The 19,652-nt window shown below is 50.0% G+C and overlaps 1 protein-coding gene across 6 annotated transcripts in view; it reads right to left on the bottom strand.

The window, feature by feature from the left end:
- Positions 1–19,652, bottom strand: part of WDR37 (WD repeat domain 37) — a 74,133-nt gene that overhangs the window by 18,007 nt on the left and 36,474 nt on the right. For 4 of the 6 annotated variants that reach the window (XM_042990923.1, XM_042990920.1, XM_042990921.1 and 1 more), the window contains 2 exons: positions 16,887–17,127; positions 15,408–15,549 (listed from right to left, as the gene is read on the bottom strand). In XM_042990923.1, coding sequence (XP_042846857.1) covers positions 15,408–15,549; positions 16,887–17,127 — 383 coding nt within the window. The remainder of the gene's footprint in view (positions 1–15,407; positions 15,550–16,886; positions 17,128–19,652) is intronic. The other 2 variants (XM_042990922.1, XM_042990925.1) reach the window with 1 other exon arrangement.

Raw genomic sequence — 19,652 nt, 5'->3', positions numbered from 1 at the left:
GAAAGGCTACTGGAGACATGGAAACGGATAGTTGTCTCCGACTCCACTAACTCCTGCTTAAATCTCCCTGTGAGTGTAAACACAATGAGCATTAGAAAAGTACAGTCCATTCTACTCAGCTGTACCTTCTCAGGCAATGGAGCAAAGAGAAGCTACCGGAAGACATCGATTAGACAGAACCTGCCAAAATGTCTACATACTCGCACCTGATAGCACAAATGTAAAAAAAAAAGAAAAGAAAAGAAAAAGAAAAATCCAGCCTAACTTTCAGTTTAATCAGAACATTGGAGAAAAACCCATTCCTTTAACTCAACAACCACCACCACCACCACCACCGATTCAAAAACGTGCCAAGAATTTAAACAGAACTTTCTCCATGGAAGATTCACAAAAAGCCAAAAAGCCCATGAAAAGATGCTCACTGTCAACCATCAGGGGAACGCAAATCAAAACCACAGCATCCCATCTCACTCCCCTTAGAATGCCTTTCATCAAAAAAACAGAACACAAGTGTTGGTCAGGACGTGGAGAAAAGGAACCTCATGCCCTGTTGGTGGGAATGCAAGCTGGTGCAGCCACTGTGGAGGACAGTGTGGAGGCTCCCTGTATAGTTAAAAATAGAACTACCCTGTGATCCAGCAACACCACTACCGGGCACGCATCCCAAGGAAACGGATCAGTACCCTGAAGAGGTACCTGCGCCCCCATGTTCACAGCAGGCAGGACACGCAAACCACCTAATGTTGACACACGAATGTACAAAGAAGATGGGATGTGTGTATGAACAACAGGGTCTTATTGGGCCATAAAAAAAAAGACGGAAATCCCGCTGTCATCACGGGGATGAATGTGGACACCGTGCTACATCAGGCAGTGGAGGGGGGCCCACGTGTGACGCACAGAGAACAGGGGGAGGAAGGGAAGCCCGGACTTGAAGCCAACGGCCCCTCTGAACCCCCCGTCTCAAACGCAGAGGAGCGTCAGGCCTGGCCTGGTGCAGAGGCCGCGACAAGCTGGGAGGGACTCTGACGCCCGGCCTCCCCCGTGGACTCTGGTTCTCAGGGAGTTGTGGCCAAGTTAAATTTCAGTGAACATTCTGCTAAATTAATGAAAAAAGTCTCCACAAAAGACCGTCTCACCTTATGTTAATGAAATGCTGAAAGACATTAGGTTTTTAATAAATCACCGTCCTGACAGGTATTGTAGGGCATCAAAGGGAAAAGCTGGCGCGGGGGCCATGGCTCTCAAGGCACCCTCGGACTCGGGTCCCCGGGGGAACCCACTGTGCCATGACCGCTCACTGGAAAAGCTCAGACTCTGCCGAACTCCAGCCGACTCATTTATCTTGTCGCCGAGAGCAGCCGGGCGTGTGCTTCCAGCTGACAGCGCACTACCTTCTCACCACACACCACTGGCCGATCTGGAACATTCCGCTCCCTCCGCGGGTCTCAATCACCGGAGAGACTGTAATGCTAGCACTCCTCATTAGGACTAACAGCTGTCTTCCCAGTCACACAGAGACACAAAGCTGTTTTGCATAACAATCTGCCGGAATTTCATAGCTAAGAAAAAAAAAAACACACGATGTGTGGAAAATGCTAGCCCGGAAATGCCAAGCAGTGCGCTCTCCTGGCCCCACATCAGAAACAGCGCAGAGCCCCCCGCTTCTCACCTTTCAGATGGAGCTCCCCACAAAACCAAGAGATCCGTTTGCATCAGAAGGACAGAGCAGAGGAGCAAGCACTCAGGCAAGGGGAGGGGCGTCCTCTGGACGGGAGTCCGCCTTTGAAGGGCGCACCCAGGAGGAAATCAGTGTGGCCCATCGCCCTACCAAGGACGGGGCAGTGTTCATGACATCCCTGCGGCCCAGCACAGGCCGGCAGGACAGACCACACCTGCCCTCACGCCTGCACACAACGGAAGACCTGTCCTGACCACGTCCTCCCTGGCTACCGCTTCCCACTTCCCAGACCGTCCTTTGAAACTAAGCCCCGCACAGACGAAGCAAGTCCTCTGCAGCCTGCCCTAACATGGAGGGTCCTGGAGAGCACACGCACTGTGCCCGGCCCACCCGTGTACTCCTCAGTGCGCACACGACGCACATGGGCCTGTGTCTTAAGATCTCAGACAACTAAATGGAAAACAACCCTTTTCCAAATGATACATTTCTGAATACTCCTTGATGGCGAACTCTCAAAAAAGCAGGCCCTAAGATAAACATTTAAAGGAAAAGTCACACTTGTGTCACATCTGGTTCGCTTTCAGGATCTGGAATTCAAATGCTCCCGGAAGAAAGAAGTTAAAGCAGCGCCAGCTCAGTATCCAACCCGGTCCCCCTCCTCCCTGAGCCTGTCTTCGGCAAACCGAGACGTCGTCACCGACAGGACCGAAGTGCAGGACCGCCCACTCAACGGAGCAGGTCCCGCTCGCCTCAGGGAACATGCCACAGCGAACAAGGTGGAGTGAGGACACCCCGGCGGGGCAGCGACGGGACAGGGGCAGTTTTCGGGCAACAGTGTAACTGTGACACTGAAACGTGCCGCTGCTGGGACTTGTGACAACACTTCAGAGAAGCTTCGCGATCACCAGGGTCATCATGCCGCAGCGATGGCTGCGAGCGGCATCACAGGTGCATCAGAACGGTGCCTTTCGTTAACCAAGCTCTCCTCCAGCGCATTTTATTAACTGAATCAGTAACTTTTCCATAGATTATTCAAAGATGATCATTCTACACAACTTGATTTAAAGGGGTTACAGAGATTTTTAAACAAGGGGGTTACAGAGAAGTTAAACTTAGGAAGATTCACAGGGTAACCTCATGCTTGTAGTATCAAGGGCCAAGGCTCTGATTTCCTTTCTGTGAAGCCTGGTCACTATTTCATTCTGATCAAACAATGTAACAGCCAAGCATAAATAAGTTTCGAACATTTGTAATTACATCAACAACTGTGACACGGGGCACCTGGGGGGCTTGGTCGGTTAAGCGTCTGACTCTTGATTTCGGCTCAGGTCTTGATCTGGGTTCGTGAGATTTTGGCTCTGCGCGGTCAGCAGGGGGCCCGCTTGGGATTCTCTCTCTCCCTCTCTCTGCCCCTCCCCTTCTCTCTCTCTCTCAACATAAACAAACATTAAAATACAAATAAGTTAGGTGAAGAGTGATCTCCCTCAGGTTTTAATAACCTAACTGTCCATTCCCTTAGTTTCTGAATTCAAGACTTTGCTAGTTACGTGCTGATGCGCTCACAGCCAATGTCCCAATGTCAGCATCACGTGACTCTGGGCATAAAAACTAGGATGTGAACAATTTAAAAGGCTTCCCTTCTTTTTTAAATCTTCCAAAAGGAAAACTGTTTCTACATCAGCCTTGAAATAATATGATACAGAAAAGCCCTGTTCATCAGAATAACCAGGAAAATTGAAGTTAGAAAGGTATTAGGAACCGTAAGATTTTTACTCTCCAGAAACTGCAAAGTCGAAGAGAGAGCGCTCTTTCCTGAAGAAGCCCCAGAGGGCACGGGGCCGTCCTGGATCTGAGGTGAGCTGTCACCGGCCTGGGAAGACCCCTCTTCTTCACCTGGACGTCCCTCACACCACAGTGGGGGTGACTCCACGTAAACCCGGGCTGCGGGCGCCTGAGGGCCCTTGTGGCCCGGGGACCGTGTGCAAACACGTTTCAGAACTGGGGGTGTGAGCGCGTCCACCAGAAGTGGCACAGGACACACGGAAGATGATACACACATGACATGTGGACACATGCACACGCATGTGCTGGCATACCCACCAGACGTGACACTGGCGTCTGTGTGTGAACACGACGTGTGTGCGTGTGTGTGTGCATGAAATGAGCCAGAACTGAGCTCTGACACAGAAGTGACGCTCCTTCAACTCTCTGAGGAGCAAGTGTCCTTTACGCCAGCATATGACTTACTCACGGAGGGAGCCTGAGGGGCGAGACACCCTTGGCACCAGGAGGCACCCGTGGGCCCCACACTCAAGCACCCCCTCACTCTGGAAGGTCAGAATTAGCTACCAGCACCGCCTTCCAACACCTCACATTTCCTTACTCATCCAGAGGAGCAACCCAAGCGATGGGCCCCGGTTTTTTAACACATGTGGAATTCACACTTACCTTCCTAGGGGGCCCGGTGTTCACAGCCCCTCCCCCAGGACAGGTGCCGCCTCGGCACAGGGCACTGCTCTTCACCAGACATGTCACGGGCATCAGCAGTCACGGTAACGTGGGTGGGGGAATGCCACGCACACAACAGGAAAGCACTTTCATCTGTCAAGTTCACTAAGCTTCCGCCAAACTATACTCCCTTAAGCAAAGGTTCCGACTCTAAAGCTGGTGACTCTCCAGGACTGTAAGTCTTGGAGCCCCATCCACGCATCAGGCAAGGAGCCCAGGAGACCAGCGAGGGAGGGGGTGCAGGGCTCCCCAGTGCCGAGTCTCACAGCAAGCCTGCCTGCACTCATGGGATTCCAGGGACCATTGTCACATGACACCCTTGACAGTATCCAATCACCTCCAAGTCCGTGCATCCCACGCTGACCCTTGGACAGCCCGCCACAGCACGCTGACAGCAACCCACTCCTCATACGGGGCTGTCCTCAGGCACACCCGCTGGTCCGAGAAGCTGACTTTGCACACGCTGTTCCTGGCCCTCCCTGCAGGGACGCTTCACCAGACGGGTAAGGGGGGGGACATAGCACTCAGTCCACGGGAGATGCCAACACAGAAAAGCACTTCCAGGGAGCCAAACCTAAACACTCAGAGCAGAAACAGCACGTAGGAGGTCGCTGAATGCACCCAAAGTCCCTCTCAGAGCACCCACTTAAGACGGTCTTTTTTTGGGAATGCAAGCTGGTGCAGCCACTCTGGAAACAGTATGGAGGTTCCTCAAAAAACTAAAAATAGAACTACCCTACAACCCAGCAATTGCACTACTAGGCATTTATCCACGGGATACAGGTGTGCTGTTTCGAAGGGACACTTGCACCCCCATGTTTATAGCAGCACTATCGACAATAGCCAAAGGATGGAAAGAGCCCAAATGTCCATCAATGGATGAATGGATAAAGAAGATGTGGTATATATATATATACAATGGAGTATTACTCCGCAATCAAAAAGAATGAAATCTTGCCATTTGCAACTACGTGGATGGAACTGGAAGGTATTATGCTAAGTGAAATTAGTTACAGAAAGACAAAAATCATATGACTTCACTCATGAGGACTTTAAGAGACAGAACAGACGAACATAAGGGAAGGGAAACAAAAATAATATAAAGACAGGGAGGGGGACAAAACACAAAAAACTCTTAAATATGGAGAACAAACTGAGGGTTACTGGAGGGGTTGTGGGAGGGGGGATGGGCTAAATGGGGGAGGGGCCCTAAGGAATCTACTCCTGAAATCATTGTTGCACTATATGCTAACTAATTTGGATGTAAATTTTAAAAAAAATAATAACATTTAAGAAAAAAAAAAAGACAGTCTTTTTTAGGGGCGCCTGGGTGGCTCAGTCGGTTAAGCCTCTGACTTTAGCTCAGCTCATGATCTCACAGTTCAAGAGTTTTGAGTCCCGCGTGGGGCTCCATGCTGACAGCTCAGAGCCTGGAACCTGCTTCAGATTCTATGTCTCCCGCTCTCTGCCCCTCCCCTGCTCACACTTTGTCTCTAAAAAATAAATAAAAAAAAAAAAAAAAAAAAAAAAAAAAAAAGACAGTCTTTTTAAAAAAGTCCTGGTCCTTGAGGGACTTTGGAGAAAACACTAAGTGGAGCATCTCACTCTGAGAACAGAAAGGAAATGGAGCATGACTCTGCTCCGTCGGCAGCACCCGCACCCCGCGGGTCCAACGCCACGGCCGAGTGCAAGCAAGTGCGGACGCCTGGCGGGTGATCCGAGCCCACCGGGGCCTGGCGTGGGCAGGGGCCAGGCACACGCACCACGCCAGCTCTGCCATCGGGCGGCTGCTCTGTCCCCACTCTGCTCGCCGCACGCCTCGCGCCGTGGCTTCTGCTGACACGTGCAGGTTGGTCCGGACACGACTCAGCTGTGAACGAGTCTGTGACGGCGCAGAGTCAGGAGGTGCTTAGTCTGTGGTCACAGCCTGACGATCTTCTCTTGGGTCATCTCGGTGCGAAGTGAAGCGACCTGACAGCTCACGACCAAGCTGTCAAGTACACTGAGTTAAATGCACTAATTTCCCTGAAGTCCTTATTTTTATTAGTTCCCTATCAGCTCTACTTAAATGGGGAATTTTGAAAGCGTAAATAAATACTACATCTCCTCTTACTTTTAAAATCTATACTCCAAATTGGAGACAACTTTCAAATGCATCAGCCGGGGACTGTTAAGGAAACCGCGGGCCCAAAGCCGGAGGTGCAGGGAGTTGCAGGGGCCACATGGGACACCCCCCGAGGTCTCCCGGAGCAAAGCGGCGGCACCCGCAGAACGGCCCCGTTCACAAGAAAACCAGCCTCGCCTGCGTGCATGAGGTGCAGAGGACCCGGCCCAGCAGCTCGAGATGCACACAGTGTTCGCTAACATCCCCTGCTCGTTTCCAGGACACCATGACAAAATGTGTGTGAATACAAATGACACTTGCAAAACCACACCTTAACACGACCACTGGGGCAGAATACCAGAAGTTGACACAGTCCAGGAGTCCTTTCTGTCTCTCAACCAACTACTGCCAGTAGTTACAGAACTCTCTACACCTTCTCAAAACAAAATTATTTTCAAACCATCTAATCAAAAAGAAGACAGGGGCTCCTGGGTGGCTCAGTCGGCTGAGTATCCAACTCTTGATTTCGGCTCAGGTCATGATCTTATGGTTCATGGGATCAAACCCTGCATCAGGCTCCGCGCTGACAATGTGAAGCCTGCTTGGGATTCTCTCTCCTCCCCTCTCTGCCCCTCCCCCATGCGCCCACACATTCGAGCATGCACTCTTTCTCTCAAAATAAAAATAATAATAAGGGGCACCCGGGTGGCTCAGTTGGTTGAGAATCCAACTTCAGCTCGGCTCATGATCTCACAGTTCATGAGTTCAAGCCCCACATGGGGCACGTGCTGTCCATGAGAAGCTTGCTTCAGATTCTCTGTCCCCCTCTCTGCCCCCTCCCCTGCCTGCATGCACATGCTCTCTCAAAAACAAACATTTAAAAAATAATAAAAATAATAATAATAAAAAGAAGACGACTGAACCAGACTCTCAGGCACTTGGGCAGGGAGTGCAGAACTGCAAGAGGCTTAGGCTCAAAGGCATTTGAGGCCAGCATGATGCTACGGGCCCTTCTGGAGCCATCCCCCAGTACTGAAAAGAAACCGTGCAGCACAACACGCTCCCCACATCCTCCTTCTCCTCCTCCGGACAAGGGCTTACAAGTGGCTACCAAGAGTAACAGACTTACAAACCAAAAGCAGTCTACCAAAATCTCAGCCTCGCAGGTGGTCTGTCACCAGACTGCCATGCATCCACCCCTACCACAGGCCTGCATACAAGCTGAGTCACTGACCAAGCACAGAATTCAAGACTTAAATCAACCACTATCCAATTGAAGGGGTCATGATGTCGAAAGGCTTTTTTTTTTTTTTTTAAGCATGGTTAGAGAGAGAAAATGCGTGCCTGCCCAAGGGGGGGGGGGAGAGGGACAAAGGAGAGGGGAAGGGGAGAGAGAGGGGGAGAGAGGAGGAAAGAGGAAAGGGGGGGGAGGGGGGAGAGAGGGGGAGAGAGGGGGAGGGAGGGGGAGGGGGAGAGAGGGAGAGAGGGAGAGAGGGAGAGAGGGAGAGAGGGAGAGAGGGAGAGGGAGAGAGGGAGAGGGAGGGGAGAGGGAGGGGAGAGGGAGGGGGGAGGGAGGGGGAAGGGAGGGGGAGGGAGAGAGAGAATATGAACGAATGAATCCCAAGCAGGCTCCACACCATCAGCACAGAACTCATCGCAGGGCTCGATCTCACGAACTGTGAGATCATGACCTGAGCTGAAATCAAGATATGGACACGTAACCAACTGAGACACCCAGGCACCCCAATGCTTTTTCTCTTTAAAAGTATAAAGAAAATTGTTAATAACCTGACACAAAATTCAAAGCCACTTTCACCTTCATACATAAATGACCTAGAATTTGGTATTTACTATGATATATCTTCCCTGGGAATTTGGGAATGAAAGCATATGATCACGTCTTAACTTTAAAGCAATCATTATGAAAAAAAAACTATGAACATTATCGTATCTCCAATTAAAACCAAATACAAAAAATAAAAATAAATAAGTGTTGTTACCAATAAAAAAGCAATCATAATTTTTAATCTGATTTTTTTTAATTTTGTTTTGTTAGATGTAGTGTTTTGTTTTCTTTAGAAGAAAGCACCAAAGTTCACATTTGGAGGATAAAGTTATTATTATATAGGGAGAATTAAAGCAAAACAGAAAGAAGAAACTTTGCATTCTCAGAGATTTTATCCACGGTGAGCTAATTCGAGTTTCTTCAATGCCAGAGTTTATTCACACTTAGGAACACTGTCAGCTGGGTACAGACCAGAGTCATTGGCCACCCACAGGGAAAGCTTAATGACCAGTGACTGCCTCAACTGTCAGTCCCTTTTTATAGCAACTGAAACAAAACAAAACAAAACAAAACATAAGAAAAACGTGAGGCGGGGGTGGGGTGGGGGTGGTTCCGCCAGGCCCCCCAGAGAAGCAGTTGTGCTGGGCAGTGCAATCCTCGTGGGCAGCTCTCACGCCGCCTTCAAGGGACACTTCATGGATCTCACCCGAAGGTAAGTTTGGGTACCACGAAAGCTTCCTGCAGACGCACCTCTGTACACACGGCCCACGTGGTAAGAGTCCAGCTGGGATGACCGGTGTGCCCGCGTCTAGGCCGGCGGGAGCGTGCCACTGCTTCCCAGGAGGGAGGGCAGGGCGTCCTACAACGACACTGCCTGAAACAGCTCACCTACTCAATCATCCCGTCAGGGGAGAAACTCGTCAACACACAAGGATTTAGCTTATTTCAGATGAAAAGCTCCACCTCCTGACAATGAAGACAAAAATCTATGAAAACAACTGCCAGCGTTTGAAATTCCTCTGACGTTCCAAAATATTTCAGTTACGCATTTCTATTATTTCCGAGAACAGTACACACTACAATTTCTCATCCCTGACTATGAGGAGAACAATCTGTTACACAAAACATCTAATATTTACCTTCATATAAATCGGTACCCCTTGCTACTATAGCAGGTAGTCAAATAGTAACAGACACACATTTATACTAAGTAAATCCTATTATGCTAAAATTCCTATTATAATGAACAGCTTTCACAGTACAAAGTAAAAATACACATGGAACACAACAAAGAAGGAAAGAACATTATTTGTCCTTTCTAAAAACTTACAGGAACCTTAAGCAGAGCTTACGTGAAGAAGTAATAACAACAGCAGCATAAATTTCCAGAGAAACCGTGTGGCTATAGATTTGTACCCTTGCAGTGAAGCACTACACCTCAAACTCTCTTTTCACAAAAAGGCACAGAATCCACACAGAAGCATGAGGAGAACAGTCACCTCTCTCCCAGATCCTAGAGAAATCAAATTATCAAACTAGGATGGGACCCCTGGGTGGCTCAGTCGGTTAAGTGTCCAACTGGGACTCAGGCCATGATCTCACGGTTCGTGGGTTCAGGCCCCCTTGTCGGGTTCTATGCTTACAGCATGAACCTGCTTAGGATTCAATCTCTCTCTCTCTCTCTCTCTCTCTCTCTCTTTCTCCTTCTGTCTCTCTCTGCCCCTCCCAGCTCATGCTTTCTCTCTCAAAATAAACTTAAAATAAATTATAAAACTACACAAATAATCTTAAAACCTATACAGCTACATCTTGCCTTAAGAAAACCTAACATACAGAAATTCAAAATCACTGAAGAGCTAAGTGAATTACTCACACTATATAAGATATTAGATTCCAACATACTTTACTGGAGAATGTGTGTTGAGTTTCTGTAAATGAAAATATGCCCTAAGAGACTAAGTTCTGGAGAGTGTGTCCCACCTACAACTCTTCGGGTGATACCAACAAGTAAGGGACAGTATGTCTGAGTTGTGCTTTTAACGTTCAGAAAAGAAATGGGTTAGGGGCACCTGGGTGGCTCAGCTGGCCAAGCATCCGACTCTTGATCATGAGATGGAACCCCACCTCAGCATGGAGCCTGCATGGGATTCTGTCCGTCTCTCCCCTGCCCCTCCCCCACTCATGTTCTTTCTCTCTCTCAAAATAAACGTTAAAAAAGTAAAATACAAAAAAAAGAAAGAAAGAAAGAAAGAAAGAAAGAAAAAGAAAGAAAGAAAGAAAGAAAGAAAGAAAGAAAGAAAGAAAGAAAGAAAGAAAGAAAGAAGGGTTAAAAGGACTCAAGAAAATCACCCTGGAAAACCCTGTCCCCCCAGTCTAGGGGACAGCACTGCAGGCATCGAAATGACTTATTTCCTACAGGGCAGTCACTGCTGGATGCCGGAAATGTGGCCTTGGGCCCGTGACAGCAGCCGTGGTTGGGGTGGCAACGGACGGTGCAGCGGCAGCGGCCGTCAGACGGACCCAAGGCTTGGGGGAGGCAGGGGACCCGAGCGTGTTTGAGAAGCCACACTCAGACCGTCGCAGGTGAATGAGGAAACCGAACACGGTCCGAAAGCAGCCAGTTCTCCGCTCTCGGTCGGGAACGAGGCTGTGCGTTTGGTTTGATAAAAGCACGCCCTCTGTAGGTGCACACGTAGTTACTGGCACAGATACCGTATTCTGTTGGATTTCTTTGTCCCCGTGGGCTCAAACCTAGGGAACCCGTGCTGGAGGCAAAAAGACAAAAAAAAAAAAACACAAAACAAAACAACAAGAGCTACCGACTAAACACAGTCTTCATCTAAAAACCCTGTAAAATGTCCCACCTCCTGTTTTTCCGAGCGGCCGCAACTCCCAGAGGCTCACTGCTAACGGATCAGGCAAGGCTGCAGCCCCACCTGCTGGCCACGCCGTGCGGGCTCTCCCCAGGCAGCGGCCTCTCCACCCTGCGGGAACAGAGGCTCCCACCCGCCGCCTCTGGCCACGGCATGGCCGATGGAGCAGAGGAGGGCCTCGGCCCGCGGGCAAGGCACGCAAGCCCCCGGCCAGCCCGTGCCAGTGCCCCAAGGCCTCCGAAAAGGTAAAACGTGCCCTTCTCTGACACCACTGGAAAACAGTGCCAAAGGGAGAACGGTCTTATTTTCGTACCTTGCACATCAACAAACATGCTAGTTCATCCTAACTTGGTTAAGAGAAAATGCACATTTTCTCTTGTCCACTTATTCCATTTTCACTCACAAGTCCATGTGTCCTCACTACATACAGAAAATGAAAGCATCAACTTCTGTCTTGGGGCATCCAGATGCAAGAGGCCTCAGGGACAGACACGGCTCCGTGCCTTTTCTACGCCACTACTGATCCCGTGAGAAAAACAAGCCAAAGAAACCTTGTCACAGGTCCACGCTAGAAATAAGAATCCCTGGGACACCTGGGCGGCTCAGTCGATTGGGCGTCCGACTTCGGCTCAGGTCAGGATCTCGTGGTTCGTGGGTTCGAGCCCCGCATCAGGCTCTGTGCTGACAGCTCAGAGCCTGGAGCCTGCTTCGGATTCTGTGTCTCCCTCTCTCTCTGTCCCTCCCCCACTCATGCTCTGTCTCTCTCTCAAACATAAATAAAAACATTAAAAAAAGAAAAGAAAGAAAGCCAACATTTAGGGGAATAAAAGGGGCACCTGGGTGGCTCAATCGGTTAAGCATCCAACTTCGGCTCAGGCCATGATCTCACAGTTTGTGGTTCGAGCCCTGCATGGGGCTCTGGGCTGACAGCACAGAGCCTGGAGCCTGCTTTGGATTCTGTGCCTCCCTCTCTTTGCCCCTCTCCCACTCGCACTCTGTGTCTATCTCAAAAATAAACATTAAAAAAAAAAAACTTATAAAAGAAACAGTAAGAACCCCTTCGTAACCAATCATGTTCCTCACAGTGTATCTCTCCAGAAACGACCATTATTTCACACACCCACCAGGTACAAAAATACACCCCAAATCGTAGAGACATGTGAACCATGACCCCAGCATTTCCTACACTGCAGTCAGAGGATGGCAGACAAGACAGACCTACTATTCAAAAAGTCTTAACGCTAAACACACACTTCCAACAACACCCAATAATGCAAATAAATTCTTGGCTCTTTTTGCAGAAAATAAAAATAAAATCTTTCAGACAATCAAAAAAAGCAATTGAAAACAGAATGTGACCACAGATACTTTAACACCCAGAAAAATGACTCTGGAATCACACTTTGAGTCGGGCCCCACAAGAACCCCCCACCAAGCTCCCTGTGCCTTGGTTGGCCTCCACACATCTGGAGGAGGGCTCCGGACCCCCTGTAAGGACCGCATGTGTGCTGTGCCCAGTGTGCAAGGCCTCCCGTGTCACAGGAGGGAGGCTCCCATCGGTGCCACAGAGGGCTGTTCACATAAAGTTCACACTGCCCTTCTCAGCCCAGCCCCCAAGGCTCGGACCAGATGCCACTCATCCAGTGTGGGATGGGGAAAGTGCAGCGAGTCCGGGACAGACTCCTGCACCAGACGTCATGAGTGCTCAGGACAGAAGGGGCATGTCTAAGAAGCCCCAGCAGCCGAGTCTGGAACAACTGAAACAACAATAATTACAAAAACAAAGACCTACAACCGTCAAAGTGTAATAATCCTTGAGCCTACAGCAGCCTCAACTACACTAATGAACAAAGTGCCAACTGATGAGTGTGGAAAGAAGGCCAAAATCAGCAAGGTCACCACTTGTACACACTCGAGGTGATAAGAGACCCAGGAGAGGATCACTGAGGACGTCAGACCCAGTGGATGAAAGGTCACCAGGGAAGGAGACTGCTCACGTCTCCCCGCCACTTCACACATTTCAACGTGGAAAACATGTCTTGCGGTAGGGACACCTGGAGACGCCCCCGCGCTCCAGGCCCGCATCCCCGATAGCAGGACGCTCTGCTGGGGACACAAAGCACACAATGGTGGCTGTGAAGACTTCTGGCAAAAAGGCAACCAGGAGAAAAGCAGAGTGTGGGACATTCTGGCAGAGAATGGCTTAGATTCTTCACAAAAACAATCCACGCCATAAAAATAACAGCAGGGGCGCCTGGGGGGCTCACTTGTTTGAGCATCTAACTCTCGACTTTGGCTCAGGATCCCAGGATCGTGGGCTCGAGCCCCGAGTCAGGCTCTGTGCTGACAGCGCGAAGCCGGCCTAGGAGTCTACGTCTCTGCACCAACCCCACTCTTGCCCTCGCCCTCTCCCTCTCTCTAAATACATAAACTTAAAATAAAAACAATAACAACAAATGGTCAGAAGACTAACCTAGATTAAAGGACCACAGAACAAAATGAGTGCATGTAATGAATGAAGCCTGACTGAATTCTAAAACAATGTATCAGAGACATTTTAGCGACAACAGGGATAGAGCTGAACGTGGGCCGGGTATCAGATGCCACCCCAGAACTCTGTTTCCACCCTCTCCGGGGGAATGCCCAACAATTCTCCAAAGACGCGCTCAGAGTGCAGGGGAGAAGCGGCAGGCCAAGGGCGGCTCCTGGCACAGGGCCCCGGCAGACAGCACTCATGGGCGCTGTGTGTCCAAGACGCTGCACATGTCTGCAGGCGCACACAGAAACACGACCGATGTGGTGAAAACAACACCACCGGTGAGGCCAGGAGCAGAGTACGTGGGGTGCCGCCACACGATTCCCTCCAAATTCACGTGCGCCTGAGCCTCCTCAACATAAAGCACCCGGGAGAAGAGACGAGCAAGCAGGCTCTGGGCAGGGCTGTGCGCACGGGGCCCCGGCTCGCCCTAAGCACCCATGACCGCACACGGCTCCCCCGTCCTCGGGGCCCAGAGCAAGCCCGCCCTCAGAGCAGACGGAGGACAGCCGCCCCCCTGCATGGTCCAGGCTGGCCTGACCGGAAACCGTCCCCTGCACAGGACTGAGACCTGTGAAAGCAGGGACGCAGCGAGAGGTGCCCTGCACGCAGGCACCAATGCCGCCAGATAAGCCGCTGCAAACGGAGACCTTCGGTCCCGGTGCCGCGGCCCCTCCGGCTGCCAGCAGCAAATCTGTCACAGCCTCTCAGGACACACGGGAGGGGGGACCTAGCACACACAGGCCATGCTCGCACCCCTGTCCCAGAGCACACCACCTCCCTTCTGGCCCCAAGCTTCTTGAAGACCTCTATCTGTCCGGTTTCCGTGTGAACACGGCACGAATTCTCAACACTGAATCTCTAATTTCGTATCTGACGTCAGACACACAAAACAGGCTTGTTTAGGGAGTGCGTCCAAAGAAGGAATGAAGAAAATCCGTCATTTTCAAGCAACCAAATGAGCAAGCATGCGTTCATTAACAAGTGTTTAGTGAGCACGCAGGACCTTTCTGGACACGCAGAAGCTCAGGACACACGCTGCCAGAGAGACAGACACAGGGACGGTCCGGTCCAGAGAGGCACGTGCAGGGGCAGCGGTGGCATGGGGAGCAGGTGACAGGATACAGTCAGGAGGTGTGACAGGAAGGGAGTCCTGCTCATGGAGGGGATGGAGCACGGCGGGGGAGCAGGGATGTCTCTGGAAAGATGGTCACGTGATTTATCGGGAACGGTCTGACTGGAGAAAAGTTTTTGGAAAGAAGTAAGAGTCCTGGGGGCGCCTGGTGGCTCAGTCGGTTAAGCGTCCAACTTCGGCTCAGGTCATGATCTTGCGGTTCGTGAGTTTAAGCCCGTGTCGGGCTCTGTGCTGACAGCTCAGAGCCTGGAGCCTGTTTCAGATTCTGTGTCTCCCTCTCTCCCTCTGACCCTCCCCCGTTCATGTTCTGTCTCAAAAATAAATAAACGTTAAAAAAAAAAAAAATTAAAAAAAAAAAAAAGAAGTAAGAGTTCTGTTAAGACACAGCTATGCCTGAGCTGCCCAACAGATGGCCAGGCAGGGGTGGGGGGGGGTGGGGGGGGGTGGGGGTGGGGGTGGGGGGGGGTGGGGGGGGTGTCCTCCCCAGCTCTGGCCAGGCGCTCAGCAGAGGCTGTGCGGGCCACCAACTCTAGTGTTTCCTGACTTCCCCACTGCCCCATCCTACCACCGTCCAATTCCCTGTGAGAACTTCAGTGACTGAATCTTTTAAAGTCTTACAAATACCCAAATGGAGCTAAACGTTTAGGGAAAGAGCAGCCAGTTTGGAAGACGTGGAGCTGGACGTTAATACTGGAAATGAAGATACGAATTAAGTTTTAATATCCACCTGCAAAACTTTTTTCATGAACAGTTAAAGAGAGATCTCTAAATGACTGTGACTCACTCCGTATGGCCCTGGAAGACATTCACGGAGTGGATGGAAGGGTCCCTGAAATCCCAAAGACGGAAAGTCGTGTCCCGGGAGGAGGTCACCACAAGCCGCTGGGTGGGGTGTGTGCAACAGTGCGTTAGCTCCTGGTCATGCCCTACAACCAAAGATGACAAAAATGCAAGATCATCCACCTGTAGGCACAGTTACAGTGATGCTTTCTTAAGAACACAAGAATCAAAACCTCTTTATGGTCTCTACTGCTCATGGTCACTGTACAAGGGAATGCAAGTAGGGAAAGATAAGAAGTCACTTAAAACTAGCACGTGGGGTCGCAGTGGAACTGGTTTTCCCTCGGGAACTGGAGTCCTTTCATCCACACATTTAGAGGGATCAGCAAAACGAGTGCGAGCGTGACCCACCTCCTGACGCTGACGGTAAGAAGGTCTGGCCAATCTCTTTAATAGGCTAAATATGTGAACAAACTAATTCTTAATCTTTAATTCCAGAGTAACTTCTAATACTAGAATATGTGGAACCCTTAGTAAAACATAATCTTTAACACTCAGTGAGGAATTTCACTTACTGACAAATTTGCAAAAACGTCTGTAGTGGGCATAACTCTAAGATGTCCCGGTGACCCCCTTCCCTGGCATACACACCCTGGAGGATACCTTCCCTTGAGTTGGGGCAGAACCTGTAAATGCGACGAGATATCACTCTGGTAAGCTCGGTACATTAAAAGGTAAAACAGATTTTGCAGATGTAACTAAGACCTCCAAATCAGTGCCTTCAAGTTAATCAAAAGAAACTCTGTATTAGGTGGGCGTGCCCTAATCAGGCAGGCCCTTGAAGAGATATTCTACTGGAAGCGGAAAACACAGCAAACAGCTGTGTGGGGAAACATCTCTGAAGGGGCCATGAGGGATATGAGGGCACGCTCTGGATGCTGCGAGTGGTGGGTCCCCAGCTGACAGGTAGCCAGAAAACAAGGACCTCAGTCACATGGGGACCCCAGCCATATGCCACGACAAAACGAATCCTTCCACCAGCGGTAAGTAAGAGGACAGAACCTAACCCTCAGATGAGATCACAGCCTCAGACCACACCTTCGTTTCACCCGTAAGACCCTGAGCACAGGACCAGCGAGCATGTGCCCAGAACTCCAGACCCAGGGAAACCATGAGCTTATAAATCCATGTTATTTTAAGACACTAAGTTTCTGGAAATTTGCTACAAAGCAATAGGAAGCTGACAGAACAACCATTTTTCAAATATCTAGGTATTACATGCTACAGTTAAATCCCTTAAAGATAAAATAAGTTTAGCTAACAAACAGTTCTGTAATTTAGAAAGGGTCCCTGAAAAATCACAATCTGGGTACCACAAGAACTAAAAATAATCCTGGACAAGAAGTAATTTGCAAGGTAAGATATAAACACGTGCACATAAATCAAAAGCACGCCAACTGGAAATCACAAACACTTAAAGTACCTGTCAGAGAGTGAACGAGTTCCGCTGTCTCCACGTCAAACAGATTCGCCGTTCTGTCCCAGGAGGCCGTCACTGCCTGCTTCCCCCCAACCAGCCAGTCAGCGGCTATGACCACTCCCTGGTGGCTCTTAAGAGATGTCAGCGGCACCCGGATGGTAGGACAGTCACTGGACACATCCGCGTCAACATCAGGCTCGTCTTTATCGGAGCACTCCACTTCATCTTCGCCACATATCTGCTGCTGATGGGGAGAGCAGAGAAGAAATTCCCTGGGAATCTTGAGTCTTTTCTGACACAGCTACACAATCAGACTGTTGTCATTTGTCTTTCTAGGACTTGATCATCATTATGACCAACAACAGCACGGTATCTGGCAAGTATCTGGAGCTTGATGACTGTTTATCAACTTCATGATTATCTACTTGATTAAAACCCACGACCTCATATAAGACGAGAACAAAATTAAGGCCACTATGACATCAATAAGCTACAGTCCATTTCCAGTCAGCAATAAAATGGCAAATTTTTACCACATATTAGGAGCAATGTACTAAAATATAAAATACATTTGAAATTCAGTAATTTATCACAATAAAAAAAGAAACATTTCAATTCTCAGAAGGCTACTTAGAATTCTATTGCTATAGAAACAGATAGGAGTTCATTTTATTTTCCTGTAAGGTCTTTTTTCAAAAACTAAAATGAAAACACAAAAGGCTTCAGCTCTTTAAGAAAACACATTGATCTTTCATTCAACAAATATCAGGTGCTTAAACACCGCCAGACCACACGCCAGTCCCACAGCAGAGAAAGATGACCTCTGTCTCACATGGACATGCGGAACAATGGAACTAGAGCCACAGAGACTGGAAACGTCCTCATTTCACGGAGTTTACATGCTAGCGAGGAAGACAGACCACACACAGGGGCATATGTATGCGCGTGTGCACACACATCCACACACATCCATACTCGTATGGCAATGTATGGCATACGTATACACATGCTAGTATGGAAATACGTGCCATGTAAACACACATGCTAGAGTGGTAATGTCACAGTACAGGGAAATGTGTCACATGTACACGCACATGGTACAGAAATATAGATCACACATACACAGTGTAGAGATATGTGTCACACGTACCACGGTATAGAGATATAGGTCATACATACACACAGTGTAAGGACACACGTCACACGTACACACACAGTATAGAGATATGGGTCACACGTACACACAGTGTAGGGATATAGGTCACAGGCACATGCACAAAGCATAAGGATGTATCACACACACACACACACACACACAGATTCAGGCAGTGATAAGCACTAAGAAACGGAGCAGATGGAGGGATGGGCAGTCGCGAGGGCTATTTTATACAGAATTATCAGGGAAAGACCCTCTGCTAAAGTGACATTTGAGTTGGAGCATGAAGAAAACAAGGGATCCAGGCACAAACACTTAGGGGAACAGCATTCCTAACTGAAGAGCAGGTGCCAAAGCCCCAAGAAGCTACACAAACAGCGAAGTCACAGGCGTGGAGGTGGGAAAGGTGGATTCAGAGGAGGAGGCGGGAGAGACACAGATCACATTCCATACGGAGCTGCCCAAGGACTGACAGCCAGGAGCCGGGCCACATGGAAGGGATGCCAATGAGCGAGGCCCCACAGCAGGAGGAACACACAGAGAATCAGAGGAGGGTGCGGACGGCGTGAGGGTCTGAGGTCTGTGTAGGAAACCCGAGGGGGTAAGGACAGTGGAAAGTCACGGAGGGGGGCAGCGGCCACGGGAGGCAGCATGCCGGGAGTGCACGCTCAGGGCACTCCCAGATCAAATGGCAGGAAGCACAGGGACTCTCGATCCAGCAGGAAAGTTAAACACACGTGTTATGCAGAGTTACCGATCTCAAAGCACACTAAAGACTATGAAGCAAAGTCAGGGAGGTCTGCAGGGTGGAGAGCATAAGAGGGATGAGGGGAGAACACCCAGGAAGAGGGCCAAGCGGGCTGGCAGGGAGGGAGGTACACCGGACGCATCCGGTCTGGGCTGGCGCCGGGGACTGGCAAAGGGCTTGGCAAGGTGGCAAGTACAAGTCCAGAAAGACCACTCCTGACCTCGTGCGTGCAGAGAGGATACAACATGAGTCCAGGGCGGAATGGGGAGCCTCGGCAGGGACTAGAGGTGACGGCCCCTGCAGGCTAACAGCATGAGGACGGACCCCAGGAGCGTAACCTGCTCCAGGAGAAAGGACCCTGACCGGTAACCGCACCCCAACAGGAAGAGCAATGCGGTCCCTGGAGATGCCGCATGGGGATGCTGTGATTCGGGGCTCTCCTCCAGCCAACACTGGCCCCTTGACCACGAGGTTCCTCAGCTCCCACAGCCACTCGTGAGGAGCCCCCGGGCCCTCTCTGGCCCTGACGGGCAGGGCCGGCCTGCACGGTGCCTCAGGCAGGCACAGAAGAGGGGTGCCGGGTGGAGCTGCGGCTCAGCAGAGATCTCTGGGTAAGTGTTACATAAAGGGTAGCCGGGGAGATAGGACAGAGGAGTGCATCCCAGAATTACAGAAGAACCAGAAGCAGTGAGATGTCACAGACAGATGGAAATGGAAGATGGAAAACAGGTGGGGAAGAAGAGACGCGTCAAAGATAATCCCAAAATTCCTGAGAGTTTTGCTCACCGCTGGCACACAGAACTGGTGCACCTGCTGTGCTTTTCCCTGAGAACTGTGAAGGAAAAAGTGACAAGTAAGCGTGAAT

The sequence above is a fragment of the Panthera tigris genome, chromosome B4 (assembly GCF_018350195.1).
Source record: "Panthera tigris isolate Pti1 chromosome B4, P.tigris_Pti1_mat1.1, whole genome shotgun sequence".
NCBI lineage: Eukaryota > Metazoa > Chordata > Mammalia > Carnivora > Felidae > Panthera > Panthera tigris.
The sequence above is the reverse complement of the archived record's forward strand: the minus strand, read 5'-3'. Positions and strand labels throughout refer to the sequence as shown.